At 45.1% G+C, this 25,040-nt stretch overlaps 1 protein-coding gene across 4 annotated transcripts in view; it reads left to right on the top strand.

Moving 5' to 3' along the window:
* Window positions 1–527: 527 nt before the first annotated feature.
* The window catches only part of UBE4B (ubiquitination factor E4B), a 111,699-nt gene continuing 87,186 nt past the window's right edge, over window positions 528–25,040 (top strand). The window contains exon 1 of one of the 4 annotated variants that reach the window (XM_019746743.2): window positions 528–1,277. In XM_019746743.2, coding sequence (XP_019602302.2) covers window positions 1,254–1,277 — 24 coding nt within the window. In that variant the 5' untranslated portion in view covers window positions 528–1,253. The remainder of the gene's footprint in view (window positions 1,278–25,040) is intronic. The other 3 variants (XM_019746741.2, XM_019746742.2, XM_074334079.1) reach the window with 3 other exon arrangements.

Below are 25,040 nucleotides of genomic sequence, written 5' to 3'. Positions count from 1 at the left end.
TTCTTTGCGGGGAAGAGGGAGGCATGAAGCGGAGAGGTTCTGCAGAACATGAGCAGTCAGCGTGTCGGAGAACGCTCGCCCCAGAAAGGGGACGTTTTCCGTTTCTTTTACTTCGTTCCGCGGCATCATGGAAAGTCGAGGCATTTGTGAGTCGCTAAAAAGCAAGCGCCTGGGAACAACAGAGGCGCTGCGGGACCGGGTCACGGGCGGGCGTCCCCTTCTGGCCTGTCATCTCGGCGCCGAAGCCGTGCCTCCGGGCCTCCGCCCTCGCCCGCTGGTGCGGCGCTCCCCGGAGCCTCCCAGGACCCAGCCCGCCAGGCCCCTCACCGCCGCGCAGTCGCCACGGCACCACGCGGCCCCGCGACCTGCACGCCCACAACTCGCTCGCCCCTCCCCCCTCCCCGCGCGGCTGCGGGGGAGGGGGTGGGGCGGGGGCGGGAGAAGACGCAGGCGAGAGGAAGTCGGCGGCGCGACGCCCGCGACCCATTGGCTGCCTCGTCCTGGGCCAGAAGCCCCGCCTCTTTGGCGGGGTCACGTGATCCCTTTCAAAGATGGCCGCCCTGTTGTTTTGATGAATAATACTTGGTGGGGCGAGGGGGTAAGAGTAGGGGTGGAGGGGTAGGAGGATTTACTCTTCCAGCCAGAGCATCGCGAGTCCGGTCCTCCCCCTCCCCCCCTGCCAGGGTTCCGGCGTGGAGGCGGGGCGTGGCCCGCCTGCTTTGGGAGGGGAGGGGCTTCCCCTTTCAGTGCTGGGCTCTGCCTGGGCGCCTCTGGGGTCGCCTTACCTCGGGGCATCCACTCTGCAGTCGAACAGTTCCCGCCGGGGCCAAAGGGTAGGAAGGAGCGCCGGATCTGCTGGAGGAAGCACAGCTGCGGTGCCACCACCACGAAGACACAGCAGGCTCGGGGCACGAGACGAGCTGGAGACCGAGCTCCTTAGCCTGGGTAACCTGGGAAGCAGAGGGTAGTAAGTGGCGCCTCGAGAGAGCCCTGTGGCAGCAGCAGTGGCGGCCAAAGGAGGCTGTTCAGGGTACAAGCAGCCGTAGGAGTCTCTGGGGCTATTGGAGTGACCGACGCCAAGGCAGTTCAGTGCCTCTCGTGTTCTTATTTTTTAACCTCTGACTATGCAATTCTGAAACCTCCCCCATTCGGGGGACCAGACAGCCCGATAGACACCTTCCACTCTCCTCCCGCCCTGGTCTCAAGAACAGAAGGATCTCTTCCTAACGCCTTTCACCATTAAGAGGAAAGCGATGGAGGAGCTGAGCGCTGACGAGGTGAGGAGGTTGGGGACGGACACCTTGGGAGATTAGTTGGCAACTCTTTGGCGCTTTGGACAGGGATGATATTGCGCCAATGGTGCCTGGTCTTTGGGCTTGGAGAAGGACCGGAGATGACATTTTCCAAGAATAAAATGAGTCCCCGAGTGGGTGTCGGTTGTATTCTCCTATATTTCCTTGCCTTCTTTCTTCATTCCGAAGTCCATTTGCTTCTTTTGAAGTCGTTGAGGGTCTGAAGAAGAGGCGAGCATATTGAGGCGTTCATTCCTTTTTTCAGGGTGTTTAGGCAAGAAGGGCTTAGATGTACATCAAGTTAAATGTGTGTGTGTGCCCGGCGCACGCTCCCTCCTTACTGCAGAGATTTAAAGAAGAATTTTGGATGGAATCAGAATGTATGGGTGTATTTTTTAAGAGAGTATTTGATAACCCAAGTATGTGTGGCTATTTCATTGTGTAAGTTGATTAAACAGACGTTTGTGTTTGGGGGTGGCCTACACACAGATTCTTTGATACTTAACAAAATATGTATCTTCTCAATAGCTTAGTGAATTGCAGTTAAAGTCTAGTAATTTAACAGACCTCTAATGACTTCTGGCACACTTCTCTTTAATTCTGCCTTTTGTCCCTTTCAAACTTGTTTTGCTGGAGCAGACACGGAACAACAAGCAAATGGAAGCAGATGACTTTGTAAACTACCCCGTTATCATTTCCGAAGGAATCTTACAGAGTCCCTTCTTGAAGTTTTAAAGATTATTTAATGAGATTGTCATAAAAACAGTGGCAAGTAGGGTACAAGGAATTTCCTGTGATTCTACTGACTTTTCCCTACCTTTTTACAAATTGGGAGCTTCCCTCTCAGGACCCCTGCTGGCCTCACTCCCTTCTACCTACCTTCTCATTTCTTCCCCTGGCTCATATAAAACTTCCCTACAGGATTATGAAAGTAGTCACCCATCAAGTTGGTTGTACTATAATATTCCATGCTTTACTTTTAGCTACAGAGTAGCGACTATGTTTATTTAGGGACTAAAATTCTCTAGGGATTGGGGCATGCAAGTGGTGGGTTAAGGGTCAGGTAGGAAAGGAAGCAAGTAATTTTGTTGGTTGTGATACTTGGCCTTTTGGAAAGTCAGGATTGCCCATTCTGTGTTACTGACTTTGTTTTCTTAAACAAATCAAGATTGTAAGTATAAATTACAAGACTAGTGAGTAGTTTTTTTCATTCAGAGAGGAACTATCTGAGTTACCCTTAGAGGCACTTTGCTTTATGTAGTTTTTAAAAGTGTCCCCAACCCCTTTTTTTCTCTACTATTCTAGTAGGTAGTTTCTCTTAAGGCAAAGAGTTTCTATTTTTCAGTCCTTTATTTTCTTAACGTTCTCTAAATTGTCCCTGGTTTAGAAGTTTTTACTTGCATTTATAGCAAGAAATTGTTCTCAAACCAATAAAGCATACAGACCAGTTAAAGATACTGTATATTTGAACTGTGGCTTTTCACTTTATCCAGTCCTTGAGGAAAGTGTAACTTTTTTGTGATCATATAAGGAACAAATGTAATTGTTGTGGAGGAGATAGAAAAACATTTTTCAAGGTCAACAGAATATTAAACTAAATGGGAAAAATTAAATTCACTAATATAAGATCAATGTAAAATTAGATTCAACAAATTAGTTGGCCTGAACACAAAGGGACAGTTCAATAATAGGTAATTTTACTTTCAGCAGAACCTAAAAGAAATTTTTGGGGGGACAAATAAGGTGTTGGTTTTTTTTTAAGTCAATTTCCTTTAATTCTGGGATTAGATAAGCAATTCTCATCAGACATTTCCAAACTTTGCCTTTGTTTTGTTAATCTATTGGTGGAAACTGTATCACAGATATAGTAGGTGACATTCATTTGGTTACAAAATAATACATTTATGTTACTGAAAATTCAAACATACATCTCAGAGTGAAAACAGGCAAGACAGTGATCTTTCAATCTAAAGTAGGAAATTAGGTAAGGCAGAGTTTCCTGTTTTAACAAAATGAAAATGTATGAGAATACAGTCCATGAAAAAGAGAGGCTGGTATAACCAGACTAGTAGCTGTAGAAGATTTTACGTTCTGGGCCCTTTTTGGTGTCTCTCATAGATTGATCACCTTGAATTCTTGTACTTTTCTTCTCTTGCACTTTCTAAGCTGAGCACTTCATTAACTTCATTGCTGTTCATTATTTGTATAGCGTATTAGAGTGACTTTACTGCTCTACAGATCAGCAGATCTGTGACTAAGTTCCTTCTCTTCAGGAACCTACATTCCAAAGCGTCATTATATTCATTACATTCCTTCTGTACCCTGCTCATGTGTTGTTTTTCATGTACCAAAATGATGCTGTGAGTAGTGCAGGTATTTAAAACAGTTTATCAATTGTGGTGATGAAATGTCATTGAAATGAATTGCTTGCTTTTTTCTTTTACTTTTTTTTTTTTTTTAGCTCAATCTTCTTTATGACCTAGTTCATCCTCAAGATGGCTGGCTGGGATTCAGGGTGTGGTCAAGGTTTTAGAAAAGTGTTAAGTCTTCCTTCTGAAATGTAGGATATGTGACCTTGGACTTTTTTAGTAGCCATGTTCTTTAAGTGGAAAGGGACAGACATTTATTAACAGCTTTAGAAGCCTGCTCTGTGCCAGGCACTTTACAACCATTTCTCATTTGATAAAACAATGCAATCGAGAAGGTCCTTCAATTTTCCTTATTTTATAAGTGAGGCAACTGAGATTCAGGTTAAGTAATTTGTCCATAGTGACCTGGCTTAGAAGTGACAGTTGGAATTCAAACCCAGGGTTCCTGATCTAAAAGCTCTTTTTACTCCATTTTAGTACTTAACGACTGGCAATAAATTCACCGCAGCTTCTTTATAAATATCTTACTTACATGCTTGATCTGCATTGTTTTTCGTGAGTGCGTTCATGATGTAATCAAGTTTGTAGTCTTTTTTGGTACTTACTGTCATCACGCTCCTTCAGAATTGTTCACGGTACTGTGTCTCCCCAGCAATGAGGTCGGTTCGGAGAAGGTCCTTTTTCTTAAATTATACTTTAACTGGAGGAAGGGGTAGAGGTGGAGATGGGTAGGTGGCCATGGATAGGTGTAGGGTGCTTAATGCTATTGTGGAGGTATGCACAAGACGTGGAGAAAAACAAGGAGGGACCCCTAGTGGGGCAGTGTCTTAGTGGAGACTTTTCAAGAAAAAATGAGGTTTATGCTGAGCGGTAGTAGCCAGGGGAAGGACTCTTGGAAGTGGCTGTGAGACTGGGGGGCTCAGGAAAGGGCCAGGAGTAGTGCGACTGGAGACAGGATTTTGCCTCGGGGTACCAGATCTTGGAGGATTCTCAGAAATGCTAGGAGTTTGAACTTGCTCAGGAAGACTGCAAGAAGCCTTCAAGGGACCTTAAGGGCTTAGAAAAATGGTTGGCAAGGGTGTAGAAGGTAGATTGGAAAAAGGTGGCTGCAGGCCGGGCCACAAATTAGGAGGCTGTGTTGTTGCTCTCTAGGAGTGAGGCAGTGGAGTCCGAAGTAAGACACTGGCAGTGGAAGTGGAGGCGGGCCGACACCAGGAGTATCTAGGGCCTAAGTTAATCCATTTCTATGATCAGGTTGATGTGAAGGAGGTGGGGGCAGGGGAGGAGTAAAGAAATACCGAGTCCTTGATTTTCTAGCTTGGGAGAGGATGGATTGGAGGAGGGAAGAGGAATTCTAGACAAGGAGCAGGATTTGGACAAAGCAGATGAGTTCTTTTGGATCATGGAAAGATGAGCCAACATGGAGACCCCACCGCTGGCCTTTCTACCTCTTAACATCTCCATTTATTTGACCTTTTCTTTCTTTGTAACAAGCCTCAGAACCTAAGCTCACTTTTTCCCTGGTAGATAGTTGCTAGCACTTGCTTTATAACCAGGATTTTTCTTCCTCAAGCATGATAGGAGGGTGTAGCATCCAGGCCCCTTCTCCACTCCTTTTGTTCATTTTAGCCAGGTGGCAGAGAGTGATGATGATATCAGGTGACATTTATAGAGCTCTTAGTATGTGCTAAGCACTTAACTTGCTCAGCAAGGTTGGTCTTATCCCCATTTTACAGATAAGAAAATTGAGGCTAATACAAATTAAGTGATTTGCTGGAAGGCACACAACTAGTAAACCTAGAACCTGGATGCTAATCCAGGGACTGGTTCCAGAGTTTGGAATCCCTTTACTAAACTACCTCCAAAACAGAAGTAACCTGAGCAAGTTGTAACGTTTACAACATTTTTATTGTTCCTCTTGAGATGGTCAGTGGAAGCCCTAGTTACTGCCAGAGTGGAGTTCATCAAATAACTCTCTACTCTTATAGGGAAAGAAGACAGACTCCTGACGAGGGGCCCTTGGGGCTTCAGGCCTTTGCCCCGATCAGCGTGCATTTTCTCATGAGGTACTTACAGTGTGTCTAGGTGATGTCTTCCTGTACGCAGCTCATACAGCGACATTGACTGTTTACTTGCGTGTCAGACGCCACGTGGGCCCTGCTTGCATGGAGTTCCGTGCTGGTGGGAGGAACATGATAAACAAACATATACTGTGCACATAAGATGTCATTTGGTGATAAGTCCTATGCAGAATGGTGAAGGAGGCCCAAGGAGGGTGTGTGGGATGCATGCAGTTTGAGGAGCTAGCTTTTGAATAGAAATTGAAAGGATGCTGGGGAAAGAGTGTTCCCAGGTCCAGGGCACAGCCGGAACCAGGGCTGCGTCCTTGATCTGCTCCAGGAACAGCAAGGAGGCTGGCCCAGTGTGGTTGGAGCCTGCCAGGCGGTGGCACAGTGGCAGGAGATGAAGTTATTCATTGTTTCAGCAAAAATGTACTAGTTCTTGTAACTGGTTTCAGTCAATTCTGTACACGCCCCCCCCTTTTTGTTCACATTTTAACATCTTTGAAATCGGGATGCTTCTGGTAATGGTGTAATCACCATTGGCCAGGTGGCAGTTACGACACAGGTGTCATTTCCTGTTTATGTGTAAACCAGGTTCTACCTGTTCATATTATTGCCCCTTCAATTGAGTGCTGTGTCTGGTAAATTTAGTTGCCATTTTAAATGCCTTCAAACAGATTACACTTTGATCAGCGATGGAAGCAAATGTTACTTTGTCAGCGATGGAAGCAAATGTTACTTTGTCAGCGATGGAAGCAAATGTTACTTTGTATGCAGAGAGGAATGGAAGCAGCATGGGGTGTCAATTTGATATTAGTAAAGGAAATGTTTGTTGTTGGAGGAATGACCACAACTTCATATTTTATTGCAAAGCAACAACTGAGAACATTAGGCAGCTCGAGACAGGCAGAAATCCATACGTCTGGGAGGCTGTGTCACATTTTGAAATTGAACATACAATTAGAAGGATTGCCTTTCACACCCAGCCAATTCAGCTGAAGGTCAAAGACACTCCACATCCCTTTGACAGAAATTTTAAAGCAGTGAGAAGCTGGTGTAACTGATTACTACTGTGTCCCGGTCTATTGTTAAGGCATTTTGTTGTGGTTTAATGGGCAGTATTTTTTTCTCTTGATGGTGCAGAAACTAATGGTGCAGCTTACAATGAGTGACGTCTCGTTTGCTGAAATACAGTATATGCGCAGCGTTGCTCTAGAGCATGGGCATATGCCAGCGACAGCACAGGCATATCCTGCCTTCATGGGGCTTACATTCGGATTTATGTTTTAAAAGAGTCATTCTGGCTGCTGTGAAGAGAAGAAATAAAGGAAGAAAGAGTGAAAGCAGGAATAAGGTTAGGAGGCCATTTCAAGAGTCCGGGGATCAGATGAGGGTTAGTGGTCGAGACGGTGAGAAAGGCTCGGATAGTGGATGGGTGGATACTTGGTGGGAGGCCCCAATAGGATGGGCTGATGGGGTGGATGTGGGGTATGAAAGACGCCTCGAGAACGGCCATGTGAGGTGAGATGTTGTGCAGACTGTCGTAACACAGAGACATGAAATAGCAGCTGCTTAAGCCAAATAGATGTTTATTTCTCTCTAAATGGAAGTCTGGGTAGGATGCTGGGGCTGCGGTGGCAGCTCTGTGCTCGTTAGGGGCCCAGGCGCCTTCTGTCTTACTGTACTGACTTTCGGTCCATGTGTGTCTGCTTTCTAGCCACAGGGAAGAGGAGGGAAGGGGAAGACAGGCTCCTTCTCTTCAATGGCACAGGTTGGAAGCTGCGTGGGTCACTTCTTCTCACCTTCCCACTGACCGCAGCCTGAGTCACATGGCCACAGCTGCTTGCTATGAAGCTGAGAAGTAGTTCAATGAAAAGTTCCCGTGTGTTGGAAGGAGAGAACAGTCGAGGCCATTCTTTCCAAAGCCTTTTCCCAAATCTAAAACACACTCTGCAGCTTCCCAAAGGAGACGCCCTCAGTCGTCTTCAGAGTCCAGACTCTCTGGGCGATAGACAGTCCAGGAACCTTCAGATTAAAATAACAAATTACCCTTTGTCCCCCATCTTCCACCCCCTAGGTTCTGTGGTGGAATAGGATAGGGTGATGGAAATCAAAACTCCTGTTTAGAAAAGGGAAGAATGGACGGACAGACCCTCACTGGTCCGTAGCCATTGTCAGCTCCTGCCAGGCTGTGTTGTGGGGGCTCCCTGCCTTGGCAGGAGCGGGAGTTCCCCCCTTAGCCCAGTTAGCAGCCCCAGGTCTGCTCTCTTGGTGGAACTCCATTGTCCCTTGCCCTCTGTCGTAGTTTTTCAGTGTCTGTTTTCCTCTGGGGCCAGGTCATTCAAGAATATTCCCTTCCTGGGCTGAACAGTTTCTCCAGCTTGTTAGCTTGTTTCCTGCTAGGTACTGAAGGAGTTAGCTTTTTAACCCCACTCAGCCCCCCAATTTCTAGACTCCTAGTAAACTTAGGCTATAGACCGTGGACATGCCGTAGGTACATCGGTATTCCCTTTATCTCCGTATGTGAATCGGCAAGCTGTGGCCTGAGTCTGTCTCATTCTTGTGGGACTTCTTGCCCAAAGTGGCAAGAAGCCAGTAAGCACCCAAATTCTGAACTGTTCAACCAGTTCCCCTAGAATTACAGGCCACATTGGCATGTAGCCTGTTCTCTGAGGTGTCACTGGTTTTACCAAATGTATGGCTGTGGCCTAACAAGGGTGACCAGCCTTCCATCCTGCAGCGTCTGTGCCTCTGCTGAGCCCCAAGCCATTGCCACATATTTACAGTCTGTTAAGGATGGTTACTTCCAGCTTCCAAAGTCTGTACCTTCGTTAGGATACTGGTTTGGCTTCAGCAGAGAGATCCAACATCATAACGGCTTAAACAAGATAGACTGTCGTGCGGGGAGGCCTGCGAGGTCTCTGGTCCTGCTCCCCACATAAGAACGCAGGACATGGTGAGGCCAAAAAGGAACACCCATGGAGCCATAGATGGGGGAGTCATACCACTATATTCTCGCTGGTGGCTGGGTTGGAGAAACAGGAAACAGGAGCCACACAATTCTCAACCCTCATTGCTCCGCTTGCAGGCTCAGCCACCACCTTCTTGCTAGCCCCCATTTTTTTTTGCTAGCCTAGCCACAGCAGTTATATTAGTGGCCAGTGGCTCACTGGTTACAGCTGACGGCCAACGAGCCACAGCTGATGGCCATGTAATCACAGTTGATGGCCATTTACTACCTGAGCCAGCACCTGTCTATGTGAGGCCGAGAGCCTGGAAACTGCTTTTTGGGGTTCTGTCCCCTCATAGACTTTTAAGTAAAAATCTGGATGGGTGGTTGAGAGCTGGTTTGGAATGCTATGACTACTAGGGAGCCAGACTCATTCTGCTTTGTGCTGTGTCATCCTCAGTATGAGACATCTAGCTTGTAGCCCATGAAGGCTGCTCTAGCTCCTGCAAGCACACCTGCATTCCAGTCCTCAGGAGGAGACCAAAGGGGAAGGAGAAGGCGTGTCCCTTCAGGACATGACCAGGAAGTGTCACATATCACCGCTTACATCTCCTTGGTGAGAACGTAATCACATGGCCACAACCAAATGCAGAAGTGGCTGAATGCCTAGTGAGGCCACTACTGTTTCTACCCCAGTGATATCACGAGCCTTAGCTGACGCAGCTTGAAAAATGGAGTTGTCATGTACTGAGACGGGGGAAATTGAAAAAAAAGATTTGGATGGAGAAATTAAGTTACCTGTTTTGATCCTGTGGTGATTATATTGCTTGTTATTTATCCACACAAAGATGTCGAGTAGGCTGTTGGATGTGCCCTGGGTTTGCAGTTCAGGAAGGAGGGCTGAGCCTCCAGCCACTCCAGCACGTAGAGGTAAGGAGATCAAGAGGAAAGGATTTCTGGAAAGGCCCAGAAAAGGAGACCGATGAGGGACAGCCATGGAGGAGGAGGAAAGTCAAGAGAGCATGGAGTCCTGGCGTCCAGAAGAAAGTGTTTCGTGATGGGGAGGAGTGTTCAACTCAGTTCAATGTCAGCAGTAAAATAGAGGAGGATCAAGACTTGACGATGAGATTTGGCAACGTGGAGGTCAGTGGTGACCCTTGACAAGTCCAGTTTCATCGCTGACTGGAGTGGATTCAAGAGAAAATAAGAGGAGAGAGTAGATAGCGCAGGAGTGAGGTGTGGGCTCCTGAGGATGGTGGAAGCCATGGGTTTAAGAAGTGAGAATAAAATATTTGGTGAGCATATCCTTTAAAATGTTATCCCTTACCATTCAGTCCCTATTATAATCACTGGATTCCTTTCTTCATTCGTTGTTCCTCTCTTTCCCCCAGGTAGGAAGTAAAGGCAAAGAGATAGATTTGTATGTTTTCCTAGCAGGAAGTTCCGGGCCTGAAGAATTCCAAATGTAAAATTTTGAACCCTGGTCTGGGGACCCTGGATCATATTAAAGCTTTAAAAAAAAAAAAAAATCTGAGTGTCAAATACGTGCGTGGTAAAGATCTGAATATCATTAATTCTCTTTGTTTAATTTCACCGAATATGTGTGGGCTGCTTATTCTCTGCTAGGTATTGAGGCTCAAACATGTGGAGATACCTTGAATATAAGACCTGGTCTTTCCTGTCAGCAAGCTCACACTGCTGCGGGCACAGCCAGTTAGAGTTCAAGTGTTAACACAGATATGTCAGTGAAGGGAGGAGTCCAGTCCACAGTGCAGCTAATTCTGATGGGGGAAATCTAGGAAAGGCTCTGGGAGGATTAGGGTTGGTCCTTAAAGACCATCAGGATGTTGACATTGAGAAAAGTCTGGTGAGGAGAAATGTTTCAATCATGTCTCACTCTGGGTAAACTGTATTACATCTATGCCTTTGAAATTGATTGTAAAAGTATTAGAACCACTGAGAAAAACACTGAAGATGGTGAAAACTATTAGTGGATGCTTGTTGATCTGAAAGGTTGCATGATGCGATAATCAGGCCCAGCCACGTGTGTGTCGCCAGACTCTCCTCAGGCGGTAAGAGTCTGCAGACCCCGCCGAAGGAGGAGGAGGAGGGGGGGAGAAGGAGGAAGAGCAGAAAAGGTATTGCATTAAAATCACTTCTGATGCTAATCACACTGCAGTGGAATTGTCTCCAGAAACACCAGCTCCTGACATTCTCCTTCACTCTTTTTTATCCAACTCTTAGCACAGGACTTGGCGCAGAGTGGCCCACAATAAATATTTGTTGAATGCATGGATTGAATACAATGTGTCTTTTTGTAACTCTTCATTCTTGTGTTGAAATAGTTTTGGCTTTTTATTTTATTTTATTTTTGCTGCGGCTACGTGAAGTTGCATTAGCTAGGTTCAGGTGGGCACTTGAAAGAAACCTGGTCCGAGTTCTAATTCAGAGTCAGGTGTACCTGGATTTTCTTTGGATCAGCCATTTGGCTGACCCTGGCCAAATTACTTCTCCTTTCTGAGCCTCAGTTTCCTTACTTGTAAAGTGGGGTTTTGAGCTCATGGCATTGTTCTTCAGATTAATTATCTAATGGCTGTGAACCATAAAGTGCCTGGTGGCAGTCCCCTGGCAGAGTGGGTCCCTGGGACCCATGGGCTCGCTTTTCCAGAGGAAGATTGAATTATACACAAGTAGGGTTTTAGTCGGTGCCCATGTAACATCTAACCCTTTGCAGGTAATAAGGCTGCGATCGTAAAAGGCGGTATCTTACTGGTTACGAGGACGAGTAGGCCCTGGCTGATGGGAAAGGGTATGTTGGAATCCTCCTGCTCGCTCTACTTCCGTGCTTCCTGAAGTCTCTGCTCACCCAGGGCCCATCTTCTGTATGAAGCCACACGCACTGCTGTCCCTTGTCAGGCCTCCTCCTCCCTTTGTCTAAAAGCTGGAGTGATCGGGGGCTGGAATGTGGAGCGAGGAGGTTTGAAAGGACAGGAACTGGGCAGACGGGGGTCTGAGGAGTCCCAGAAAAACATGCTGCATATCAGAACCAAAAAGAAAACTCAGATGACTCAGTCTCCTCAGATCAGATCACTTGCTTTGTCTTCTGAAGGGACTGTCCCCTTCTGCAGGGAATCTCTGAACTGGATGTCATTGTGTTAACTGCTCCCCAGCTGCCATGTCTTTAGCATCTTGTCCACTTCTTTGTGGACAGTAGTCAGGCGGGAAAAGAGGTAGCTTTTGGGTCCTGGTATTGAGAAGTACTTGGCCTTGACTTAATTAGCTTTCTAATGAAACATTGTGACGTATTCAGTGCAACGTTGTTTCCTTGGTCCCTGTCAGTGTTTGGTGTAGAGTCTAGATGTGTCCTAGTGTCATGGTGATTTAGTTACATTTTCTGACTAGATGAGGTAGCGTTTTGCTTATGGACCTTTTTTGGAGCTGAACTGCTAGGATTTCCAAGCAAAGCATATTGATCACCTGTCTGCCAGGTGCTCATCTAGAATCACATCAGGTTGGGGTCTCCTGCCAGACCCTGTGTCTGTACTTGTCACAGGGGATGTGCCCTGCAGGCGGAAGTGCCCCACACTTGGTTAATACTCTGTCTTGCTGTCTGGAAAGTGTTAGTACATCCTGAGCAAGAGGCGCTTTATTTTCATTTGGCGCCAAACCCGCAAATTCTGTAGCTGGCCCTGTTTGTCACCCACTTTCTCGGTGTGGATATGTCTGGGTAGAGTGACTAGATCCTGAAAGTATAGAAAACCACATGAAAGCTCGCCAAAGAGAGATGTCCATATTTCTATGGAGAAAATGTTAGTATGTGTCAGACCATACTGCCATTTCATGAATAGAATTTCTTGAAAAATTTTAACAAGTTTCTACCTATACGTCATATTGACTCTTTGGATAACTCACTCAATTTCAAATAGATTTGCTTTTTATAAAATCAGGATTTTTGACAGGCATTTACTTCCATATTATCTTTTTCTCGTTGTCCGTCTTATTTCTCCAATCCCAATAAAACGTCTTTTCTGTTTTATCAAGTACAGTATAAAATTTGGTCATATTTCACAGCATAAATACTTGTTTTCATGAAGTATGAATTATATTTAAAAGTATAACTCATGTTGTTTTAAAATTAAATTTTTTTTAAAATTTAGAAATGTTATCCAAGGTTAGTTTTCTATAATGTTAATGTTTATCTGTAAATACTTACCTGGGCTGACCAATCAGGTATTATGATTGACCAAAAATTATGATGTACAGATTACCAATTTTCAAAAATAATAAAGTGCATTTAGTGTTAGAGAAGGAAAAAATCTGCATCTATGGATGTCCCAGTGGGGAAAATTTATTTCTGAGAGGGAAATGAAAATTAGTGCAAAATTTAAAAATACCCAGCAACTGGGGGTGGCTGGTTAGCTCAGTTGGTTAGAGCATGATGCTCGTAACACCAAGGTTGCCGGTTTAATCCCCGCATGGACCACTGTGAGCTACACCCTCCTTAAAAATTAAAAAAACAAACGAACAAACAAACAAAAAAACCCCAGGAACCTTTATAATCTACACAGTATAACTTTTTATGTGTAATTTGATTTACTCATAAAATTGTCATGTTCAGGGTATCGATGGATAGGAACATTCAGAAAAAAGCAGGCAATAAAAATTTTTTTGAGGCAAGATGAAGGAAAAAATTTTAAACGCTAAAAAAAAAAAAAAAAGACCACTTTTCTTTATTGTATACAGATCCACCAGAGGAATTCATACTTTGGCTTCAGCAATAATTATTTTGTGGGCTAGTTAAAAATGTTAACACTCTGCCCTACACAGAGAAAAAATTTATAGCCCTTTTTGAGCTTTGAAGATCAGTTACATAGATGTTAATAGTGTCGTTTGTGGCATTTTTTTTTTTAGGATGCTAACATGTGAAAGCAGATATATGTTTATGTTTGGTGACTATAATTAACCTTTTATGTTAGTTAATCTTTTACTTATGAGAAGTACAGACCACGCATCATTTCTGTGGAGTTCCATCAAAAGAAATGCCACATTTTTTTTTTTCCTTCAAGGACACCTTGGGGCATCTGTAAGGGCTGCTTTTTAAAAAAAACAAAAAAAACCAAAACTCTATCTAGGAGTATCATATAACCACTTCACTCTTTATTTTTTTATTTTTTTAAGATTTTATTGGGGAAGGGGGGAACAGGACTTTATTGGGGAACAGTGTGTACTTACAGGCCTTTTTTATTTCCAAGTCAAGTTGTTGTCCTTTCAATCTTAGTTGTGGAGGGTGCCGTTCAGCTTCAAGATGTTGTCCTTTCAGTCTTAGTTGTGGAGGGCGCAGCTCAGCTCCAGGTCCAGTTGCCGTTGCTAGTTGCAGGGGACGCAGCCCACCATCCCTTGCGGGAGTCGAACTGGCAACATGCTCCAACCAACTGAGCCATCCGGGAGCTCAGCGGCAGCTCAGCTCAAGGTTCAATCTTTAGTTGCAGGGGACGCTGCCCACCATCCCTTGGGGGACTTGAGAAATTGAACTGGCAACCTTATGGTTGAGAGCCCACTGGCCCATGTGGGAATCAAACTGGCAGCCTTCGGAGTTAGGAGCATGGAGCTCCAACCACCTGAGCCACCAGGCTGGCCCTGTAAGGGCTTTTGTTGTCTTCATTTTTACTTCGTAAAATGTCCTCATGCTCAAAAAGTCTGGTGATTTCTGGTCTAAGGAAATGTGAATAAAGCAGTTTTTTGCCTTGAGATATTATTGTTAGAATGGCTTGCGAGTAGGAGAATTTTTGCAAATGCCAAGTGGAAAAAAAGGCCCATGAAAGTGTCCCATTGGGCACCTCTTTGTCTTTTTTGAGGTTGATGCAGACGAGTAACAAAGCATGTATAGCCATATTGGGACGAGATGGTGATGCGACAATGTCTCCATTTCTGATTTTAGAAAGGGTCTAGTGGCATTGGCCGAGGGATGACGCTTTACCTGTAAGAGGAACTTAGACATGAATGACCTGGTTAGGAAGGAAAGCTTTCTTCACACCAAGAATTTGATGGACAAATAATGGCCGGAAGTCAGTTTTTCCTCTCTGAAAAAGCCCACTTTCTCTAACACTGTTGTATGGAATCTTGGTTTTGGAGTATTTAGAGTGAGTGTGAATGGAGAATTTTGGTAGAGATTACAGGAAATGTGAGAACTCTGCCCCAGAAGAATTTACACTTTGGTTTCAGCAATAATTATTTTGCGAGTCGATTAAAAAAAAACTTTCCACGTAGCTGTGTCTTGAAAAATTATTTTAAAATGTTTAATACTGTCTGTTTCGCTTGGTCCCTTTTAAGTGACCAGAATCCGTTTTATGGAATGACGTCTGAAGAGGCTGCTGCTTGGTCTCGTGTAGGTTCGTTCATCTTGTCTGTTTAAACCACGTGAGATCAAGGATGAGAGCGGAGACCACATCATCCCTTTCTACCACTTGGGGTATTTTTGGTGAGGACATAAAATTGCAACTGCGAGAATTATTTTTTAAAGAGCAGATCCGATGGGAACACTCCGGGGATCTTTCTCAGCCGAGCAATGTTGGTGAACTTGGGCTGTTGATCCTGGTGGTTTCTCCTGCCAATTTCACAGTCAGCTCACAGATCTGAGGCTCTTTAGGAGGCATCCTACGTGTTCATACTGTTTGGGTGAAACAGCCCTAAGCCAAAGGAAAACAGTGTCTGGGCCTAAAAGGAAGATGGAAAGAGCAAAAGTTATGGAAGTTATGAAAAAACAAACGATGACTGTTCACTGTGTGTTAGGTGGACACTTTTCATTTGTGCCACAAGTATTTGCTGAACGCCATCTGCGTGAGGCATTGTCACAGTCGCTGGGGATGTGGCAGTAAACACAATAGACCACGTCCCTTGCTTATGTTGTGCCCCAGGGACATAGACTGTAGAAGAGGGGTGCAAAGATACCATTACCTTCCTCTTGCAAGATGCGTGGTATTTATATTATCACCTTCTAAATGGGGAAAGCAAGACTCAGAGGGTAACACGGCTAGAAACGGGTGCCGCTAGAATTGGGACCCAGAGCTCCCTGGCCTCATGAGAGCTTCGTGAAGGTGCGGTGGGGAGGAGGTGGACCCGGAGCAGCAATTCACGCAGCCCTGCGCTTGGTCCCTTGTATTGCTTCCAAGCTGTTTTTTAAAAAAATTGCTCTGATATCAAACGTTGATGCAGAGTCTAGAATGAGTCTGCTGCCTTCCCTTCCTTGCTCTGTGTGTACGTATTTGATGTTGTCTACTGTTTCTTACTCCTGTACCCTCTGCTCTACCTGGAGCCTTCCCTCCCCAAACATTAAACAGCTTTTCATTTTCTAAGACTCAGCTGAAGTGTTACCTTCCTCTGCAACCTTTCCCTTTGACACCCCACATTCCTGCGGGCCCCACCCTGGTTTGGCTTCACTTTTGCCCGTATGCAGTACCTTAGAGTATCTGCTTTGGTCTGTTTCCCCTGCTAGACTGACGACAGAGACCAAGTCACGTGCATTTTTTAATCTCCAAAGCCCATTTCTCTCAGTGCCTGAAACCGAGGGGTGTGGTTAAAGTTTGTTGAGTCAATGAGTAAATCTTTCGCATCATATCCTATGCGTTTTATATGTGGCCTTTTCACTTAACATTGCATTAGAAGCATTTCCTTGTACACTTACAAATTAAAATATCATTTTTAATGGCTACAGGTTTTTCCATCATTAGGTGTACTATGACTGATTTCGTTTTTCCCCAGACTATACATGATTTGGGGGTGAAGCTTTGTCTGATATTAGGGTGATTTCCCTACGATTTCTGGAAGTGGTAGTACTGGGTAAGCCCAGTAAGATGACATGGTCATCTTTAAGGCTCTTTCTAGAATTTAGCCCGATTGCTTTCCAGGGTGGGTGACAGCTTCAGTTAGTGTCCACAGGGCCGGGTGGTGGTCTGGCGGGCTACAGTCCTCTCTGATCCAGCGTCACTTTCTGAAGATGTAGAGAGGCAGGCACAATGCGGCACGTTTGGTGGGGCTCCGTCTGAGCTTTGGTTAGGATTAGGGCCGTGAGGAGAAATGAAGGAGGCTGGCAGGAGAATGTCACGTAAATGGACACAGATGTCAGTGTGCTGTTTTTCTTTGTTAATTACACCACAGAGTGACTCTCTTTGATCTTTCACTTGCCGAATTTTTTTTAAAAAACCATTTGCTAATCTTTTTCTAATCTAATTCTTATCCTGAGAAATTACAGCTTTTAGCCTTCCCTTGAAATACATTGTTTTTTGGACATGCCAGAAATCGTAATAACAGCAATAATAGCTCGTGTAGTCAGCACATACGATCTGCTGAACACTTTACATGGATGATAACTATTTAACTATGAAGTCAGGATATGTTTACTGTTCTCATTTTATCCTTGTCAGGGTCACACAGCCATTATGTGGTGGTAGGTTGAGCCCAGGCTGTCTGATGCCATTGTCCCGCCCTCCTAAAGGTGACACTCAGCAGGCATGTTCTCTGGTGTCCAGAGAACAGGAGTCACTGTGTACTAGACAGCCCAGAGCTCCCTAGGAAGACACGCGGTGTGTGTCTGTGCCCGTCCACCCACCTCCTGGGCTATTAGAAGTGCTTCCCACTCCCCATTTCCTGTAGGTGAGTTGTCTTGAAAGAAAGTGGTTATCAGGCACTTCTTGTCTGTTCCTCTCACCTTCCAATTTACCTACTTTATCCTCACTGACGGCTTTCCACTTTTGGGGGTAAAGCCTTCTTCTTCCTAATAAAAGTAATGATGGCGGTAGTGGTAGAGGAGAAATACTTGTATTTATCGAGTGCCAAGCACAGTTCTAAGTGCTTGAGTTTTAACTCGCACCGGCTAAGGCTGTCTTCACCTGTGCTCTGTCCTGTCTTGCCCTGTTCCTGACTTTCTTAGTAATTATTTCAGTCTTCCATCTTTCCTTCTCTCCTGTGATTCGGAAAAATCTCCAGTTCATGCCCTTTGTATGACAAGATGTCACCTCTGGTCCTGCATTTCCCTGTAGCTGTCACGTTATCCCATTCCTCCCCTTTCACAGACTAGACTCTTACAGAGATGGGTGTCTTATCCCACTCACTTTTCAGTCCTCTTCCTTCCCTGCACTTTTTGGGGAGTCTTTTCCTTTCATCACTCCACCCAGACTGCTCTTGTGAAGACCACCAAACCCTGGGGCACTTCTCAGAGTGTGTTATTTCACTTCTCTTTGGCTTTGACCCTGGTCACCATTTCTTTTTTTGAAAGTTGCTTCCTTTGGATACCATGGGTACTATGTTTCCCCGAAAATAAGACCAGGTCTTAATATTAAGTTTTACTCCAAAAGACGCTTATGTTCAGGAGATGTCATCCTGAACAATCATGCTAGGGCTTATTTTCCGGTTAGGTCTTATTTTTGGGGAAGCACGGTATACTGCTTTGCTTTTCTGCCCCCCACAGACTGCTCTTTCCTGAGCAGACCTTAAGTGATGGTGTTCCTAGGGCTCTGTTCTTGACTCCCTTCTAATTTCCTACCTCAGGTTGCATTTTTTGAATGAATGAATGCATGCATGCATGCATGAATGCCCTTTCATTTTCCCTACCATTCACTTGCTTCTTCTCCAGAGAGCTTTTAGTGGCCCTGTACAGGTCCGTGATCAGGAGATGGTTGTGAGCTCGACAGCCACGTCTGCGTCCCCGGCACTTAGAGCTGCCTGCCGTGTAAATGCCGATGGCGCTCAGCGCTCTTGCTGGTACTTATATCGGCCTGAGAGCTGTGCCCACATCTGCAGCTGCCCCAGCATGGCGGGCAGGGAGGACACACCGCCATACTCACAGCCAGCTCTGCTTTGGGGTGTCCTTGGAGCACCCCCAGAACTCTCTGTGGCTCAGAGTATATCAGGAGTTCTGTTGAGAGCCCGTTTTTATGGGGGGCCGAGTGAAGGACAGACTGCCCATGCATTCCCTGAGAGAGGGATTTTGAATCTTTTTTGAGTCAGGGACCTCCGAAAATCTTAGGAAAACTGGAGGCTGGCCTGGCCCTCAGGTTTGCAGTCGCAGCCCTAGGTGCTCTAAAATCTCTCCTGGAACCAGGCCACACCAGCACGGGCGATGTGTGCATCTCCTGACTACTGTGTTTTGGTGTCAGGCATGTGCTCATACTGAGTATATGGCGTGTGCTGTTGTCACATACTGTGCTGGTACACGGGTAGCGTGTACTCAGCTCACTTCTGGCGTTACCTTATTTTTTCTGTCATTGCTGTACTTCTGCCCTAATTTCCTTACCTATTTGATTTTAACTTAATAATAAGTTAATACATTGTTTTAATAAATAATTAAAATTCATTTTATATGTTTTTTGTTAATCGCTTTAAAAAACAAAATAACCATAAATAAAAGAAGTGTCCCCCGCTTATAGGGCATTTCTATTTGGGAACAGGCATCTCATAGTCAGCAGTCCAATTATAACTCATCTGAGTCTCTTCTTAAAACCGCCTTCTTCCGTATTCTCAGTTTAGGGGTATTTTACTACCCACTTAGGTGTTTTGCCCTGAAGTCTGGCCTCTCCACTCTTCCTCACAGCTCACTTCCAAATAATGACCAATTTGCGTTGGTTATACCCACTAAGTAGCCCTGGAACTGTCCCCTCCCCTGCCCCCACTGCGAGGCCCCATCCCATTCTCCGCATGACTAGGAGCTGGATGAATTGTCGGAAAAGGTAAGTCTGACCCAGTCACTCCCCTGCTGAAATCCTTCAGAGGCTCGTCCTTGCCTTCATCAAACAGTTCTGCTTCTTAGGATGGTATTCAGATCACATCATGGACTTGTCCCAGCCTGTCTGTCCTGCCTCGCGTCTCGCCGTGGCCGTACAGTCTCCTAATCAGACGATCCCCGAATCCCCTGAACACCGTGTGTTCTCACAAAACCTCCGCTCCTCGGCCGACGCTCCTCGGGCCTCTCACCTGGCTGACCCCTACCTGTCCTGGAGAGGAAACTCCACAGTCAGGTGACATGCACAGTGTTAGAATTCACATGTTGCTCGATTTTCAAAATTACTCTCTGGGCTGCTTCGATTATGGCATAACTCGAGTCAGTGTGAGTGAATTTGAATCCTGAAAACCGAGTGGTGAAAAAAGTCAAGTGATACTCCGCGCCCCATCAGGTACGCTGATAGTGTCTCTGGGGAGCCCAGTACTTGTGCACGCACGCACTAAGTGTAGCAGAACAATGTAGGGAGCTTCCGCAAACATGGCATTTATTCGGAGGGCACAGGGGTCCTCTCCCTGAACCCAGGGACAGAACAGCAGGAGAATGGAACCCAGAATCCAAGTGCTGCCAGCGCCTCCTTGGTCTTGGGTTTCCGCTTCGGTAGAATCACCCCGTACACACTCCCCGTTACCTTGCCTCTTTCTCTCTTCCGGATACACGCTTGGCAACCCTGGCTACTCCAGCCCCATGCCTGTAACGTGCTGCGGAACGCAGAGAAAACGCAAGCCATGCTGGTGGGTTTGATTTTTCCCTCAGCTTTTTGTTCTGAAAATTTTCTGATCTGCAGGAGGTTGAATGAGGGACCTAGAGTCATCAGTCGTTGGTGTTGCCGTTTTGCCACATTCACTGTGTGTGTGTGTGTGTGTGTGTGTGTGTCTACGTGTCTACGTCTACACCTGCATACATACACATACTCGTTGGATTTGGCTGAACTGTTCGAAAGTACAGAGAACCATGAAGCAGAGATGGAAACTAGGTGGTGGTCAGGGAAGGCCTCACTGAGAAGGGGGTATTTGAGCAAGGACCTGAGGGAAGGATCGTGCCAGGGGATGGGCAGCTGCAGTAAGCGAGCCTGCCATCCAGCCATGCTGGAGCAAAAGGCACTCTGCATCCTAGACTGCCGCTGTTCAAATGCTCACTGGCCCTTCCTGGGAAGGTTGGATTTCTCCACTCCACTGGCTGCAGGTATGGCCATGTGACTTGTTCCAGCCAATGAAATGAAGGGCTCGCTTCTGGGCCAGATTGCAATGTGCCACCACTCTTTCCCCTTTCCTTAAGAGTGTTCCAGGTAGCAGCTACTGTCTCATCGTGGGAGTGACAATGACACAGAGCCGAGCTGCCCTTTCCCCCGAATGTTTTCACGTTTTATAGACATAGTAGAAAATAATAATGGTTTCAGTTTCTTCATTAGAAATTGTATGAAAGGAGAAGATGGGGAAAAATAGAAATTTGTTATACATCACTACCATTTTCATTTATGTATAATTTGCAATAATGGAGAATATCCATTGTAATTTAAATATACCCAAAGGGAATCACTGCGAGTGCCCTTTTGCAAACTGCTTTTTCTTTTTTTTTTATTGGGGAAGGGGAACAGGACTTTATTGGGGAACAGTGTGTCCTTCCAGGACTTTTTCCAAGTCAAGTTGTTGTCCTTTCAGTCTTAGTTGTGGAGGGTGCCGTTCAGCTTCAGGTCCAGTTGCCGTCGTTATTTGCAGGGGGCACAGCCCACCATCCTTTGGGGAGTCTAGGAGTTGAATAGGCAACCTTGTGGTTGAGATGACGTGCTCCAACCAACTGAGCCATCCGGGAGCTCAGCGGCAGCTCAGCTCAAGGTGCTGTGTTGAATCTTAGTTGCAGGAGGCAGAGCCCATCATCCCTTGCAGGGGTTGAGGAGTCGAACCTGCATCCTTGTGGTTGAGAGCCCACTGGCCCATGTGGGAATCGAACCGGCAGCCTTCGGCATTAGGAGCATGGAGCTCTAACCGCTTGAGCCACCGGGTCGGCCCCGCGATCTGCTTTTTCAACTCAATTTTTTAAAAAAAATTGTGCCAAAATACATATAACATAAAAATACACCTCTTTTTAAGAGCAGGAGATAGTAAAGTGAATAGAAAATATATTGTTTTCTTTTAAACATATGGCATTACTGAGCTCCATCTGTGTTGATGGATGGATGGATGGACGGATATTGGATGTGTGTATAACCTTCCTGTGATGTGATACCAGATGCCCCAGAGTGAGTTGCAGTCCCCTCTTTTGTGTCTTTTCTACTCTCGTGTCTCTTGTGCAGACCTTATCGTGCTATATCATCAGTGTGGATTTTCTTCTGTCTCCCCATTGGACCTGGAAATCCGTGAGGGTGGGAATTATGACGCAGTGTTAGTTTATCTTGAGTGCCTGCTACAGGGTCTGGTGCAAAGTAGGGACTTAATAAACCAACAAAGGACCGAGTTTGGGGGCCAAGATTATGTTCATAAAGTGTCTTTTTTTTGTTTTGTTTACTGGTACCCTATATACTTTGAACCAGAAAATGGAAATATTCTTTATTTCAGTATACACTCTCATCAAAGAGGGTGTTTATTATCTAACAACATTATTCTAATGTTAGAGTATGACCGTAATAGCTGCAATACTAACATTTTATACACAAATTCATGTATTCATAACTAATGATGGACAAGCACTGTGGCATCGGGTGTAAGCCTGCCTCTGTCAGCAAGTCACTGCAACCTCAGGTAGGATTTCCTGCTGTAAAGATCTGTGGTTAAGAGTAGGGTTTCCAGGTGGGAATCCTGCCGTTCTCAGGAGTTTTTTTCACTCTCCCATTCCCGAATCCCGAGATATGAACTGTTTTCTGTTCTCCACAATGAATCGTTTCCACAAAGTGACGGCAGATACTACCAACCACCTGGGTTCAAGGAGCCGATTTTCCTCATTTCCCGACCAACTTTTCTCGGGATTCGGGAATGGGAAAGCGAAAAAAATTCCTGAGATGGGCAGGAATTCGCCCCCCGGAAACCCTAGTGATAAATAGAAAAAATGTCTAAGAGATACACTGTGAGTAGTATGTTTATTTCCCATTGTGGGTATTGCTGGGTTCAAGGAGCCGATTTCCCCCCGATTTCCCTACCAACTTTTTTTGGGATTTGGGAATGGAAAAGCAAAAAAAAAAAATTCCTGAGAACGGGTGAGAATTCCCTCCTGGAAACCCTAGTTAAGAGTATGCATTCCAGAGTCAGATTGTCTAGATTCACGTGAATCTACTCTTTTACTTTCTGGCTTGTGACCTTGAGCCGGTCACCTAACCTCTGAGTTCAGTTTCCTCATCTATCAACTGGGAAAAGAAATGTACTACTCTCTTCGGATTATTAACTAAGTTTATATACGTGAACCCTTTAGAACAGCATCTGGCACACGATAAGGGCTAGGGGAGTGTTACTCACGTTATTATAAAATATTCTTTTGTCATAGCATGTCCAGCAGTCCAAGTAGTTTGTCAGTGGCTGAACTAGACAACTGTGTTACCTGAGTGCCGACTCAGCTTCCTCTTTGCAGGAGAGAAGATGATGGCATTGTACTGAGCAGTAAGGAGACATTTACTTGTGTTCAGTTCACATCTTTGAGGGAGAACTTAAGTCACTTCTTGCTATAATGTTAAGGTTGAAGGAAAAATTATTTTTCCATAGTTTTGGCCTCATGGATACAGTCTATAGTAGCAGACTGAGTTTAATAGAGTCTCTAAAAAGGGGGATGGTGAGGGTTAGGTGACCAGACTTTTGGAGCTTTTGAGTAAAAATTAATTCAAACTTGTGAATTTTTAAAAGGAAACTTGGTGGAGTTTAGATCACAGAGCTGTGGTGTTCAGATTTTTAAGTGCGTTTACTTGGCGAAGTATTGTGGGGCGTAGATATAAGCATCTTGTGAAATTTTACAAATTTTGCATATGGCCAGCTATTAAAAAAGAATAAAACCACAGTAAGAATCAAAACAGGAGGTATTTCTAGAAGGGCACCATCCCGGAGAGTAAATATTGGAAGTGTTTTTGTGTGTGTGTGTGTTTTTTTTAATGTGGAGATTTAATTTTTTTGAGTAGAAGAGTAAGGTGGCGTTTGTAGAAAGACTATTTACTAAATTGAAAACGATGCTTTGGGGGTTCCTCTGCCCCCACAAAGTGCTAAGAACAGGAGGAACAGGGTGGTCCCTCCTGCCTTAGGGTCTGCCTCTGCCCCCCAGTGACCCATGCTGTTTGAACAGTAGCTGTTTGGAATCTATTTTTAGTTGATCAGGAACGCTCGTGTGCGCGTAGGAAATGCAACATCACGATAGAACAGTGCCGGGGAAAGCCCTCTTTCAGTGTCTTTTGTGAAGTAAGAACTGAAACAGTCAACCCAAGAAAAACTCCAGGAATGAGATTTCCTTCTCAGTGTATCTGGGTTGAGTTGTGGTTTAAAATAAGGACGTAAGTTGAGGAATCGGAAGTTCCTTTTTTATGCTTTTGGTGTTTTCTGTCTGTGACATCTGGGAAAACAGAATTCTTTTAAAAAGGACTTTTGTTTAACTTACACCAATCCTGTGTGCTTAGTGTAAAAAAGTACAGTAAGCAAAGAGAAAAGGGTTTAATAATATTTGGGACTATTTTTAGTTTGTGTCTCATATGTTCTGTTCGTGATAAAAGTGAGGTCACATCTCTTACTGGTCCAGTTAATTAGATAGGCCTTTATACCTGCAACTGCTCAGAGCCCTTCTCTTGGGAGTCTCCTGTCCAGGTATTCCCAGGGTCCTCAGGTTGCTAAACCGGTTCAAAGCCACCAGCAGTGTGCAAAGTGGTCAGTCTACCCAAGGCTGAAGGGCGCTGTCTTCTACCGACAGCGACAGCACCAGCGCAGCTGTGGGCAGCCCAGAGCACTGCCCCATTCACGGCCGTTTTCTTCTCTTAGCAAGAGGTCTTTAAGACGGGGGTCAGGTCAGGTCCTCCCAGTCAACTCCTACCAGTTCATGTCACGCGTGGACCTGCCTTTGTCCCTCTTCCATCTCAGTATATTTCACAAAGTCTTGATTTTTCATTCTTTTTTTAAAACCTGTGTTTGTGGGGTCATGGTGGTGGCGATAGGGGAATACCAGCACCATGGAGATCTTGCTTTTTGGAAAACTTCCTTTCTTCCTTCAAGCCCATATTGCAGTGAGTCAGGACATCAATTCCATGTTGATATCACCGAGGAGAACATCTGAATCTAACATCTGAGGCTGAGCTTGGCACCCAAATTTAAAGTGGTTTCATATCTTCCCCAAAACAGTGTGTGTGTTTTTTCAAAGATAATGACAATATTATTCCATAATCAGTAAACTTTATGTGCAATGCATTTTCTGGTATTTTTTATTTCTTCTTTCATTCATTCAGCGAATATTCAAAGAGCACCTAGTATGTGCCAGGCATATACGTAGGCACTGATGAGACATCAGAGAAAAACGCTGAGAAGTCTTTGCCTTAAGAAACTTGAGTCAGGGGTAGTGAGTTAGCATAATAAACATCATGCATGTAGTAGGAGCCGTGAAGAAAAATGAAGTGGAGAAAGCGCAAGTTTTCTTACATCT

This window comes from Rhinolophus sinicus, linkage group LG06 (assembly GCF_036562045.2).
Source record: "Rhinolophus sinicus isolate RSC01 linkage group LG06, ASM3656204v1, whole genome shotgun sequence".
Classification (NCBI taxonomy): Eukaryota; Metazoa; Chordata; class Mammalia; order Chiroptera; family Rhinolophidae; genus Rhinolophus; species Rhinolophus sinicus.
This window is presented reverse-complemented; position numbering and strand designations above follow the sequence as displayed.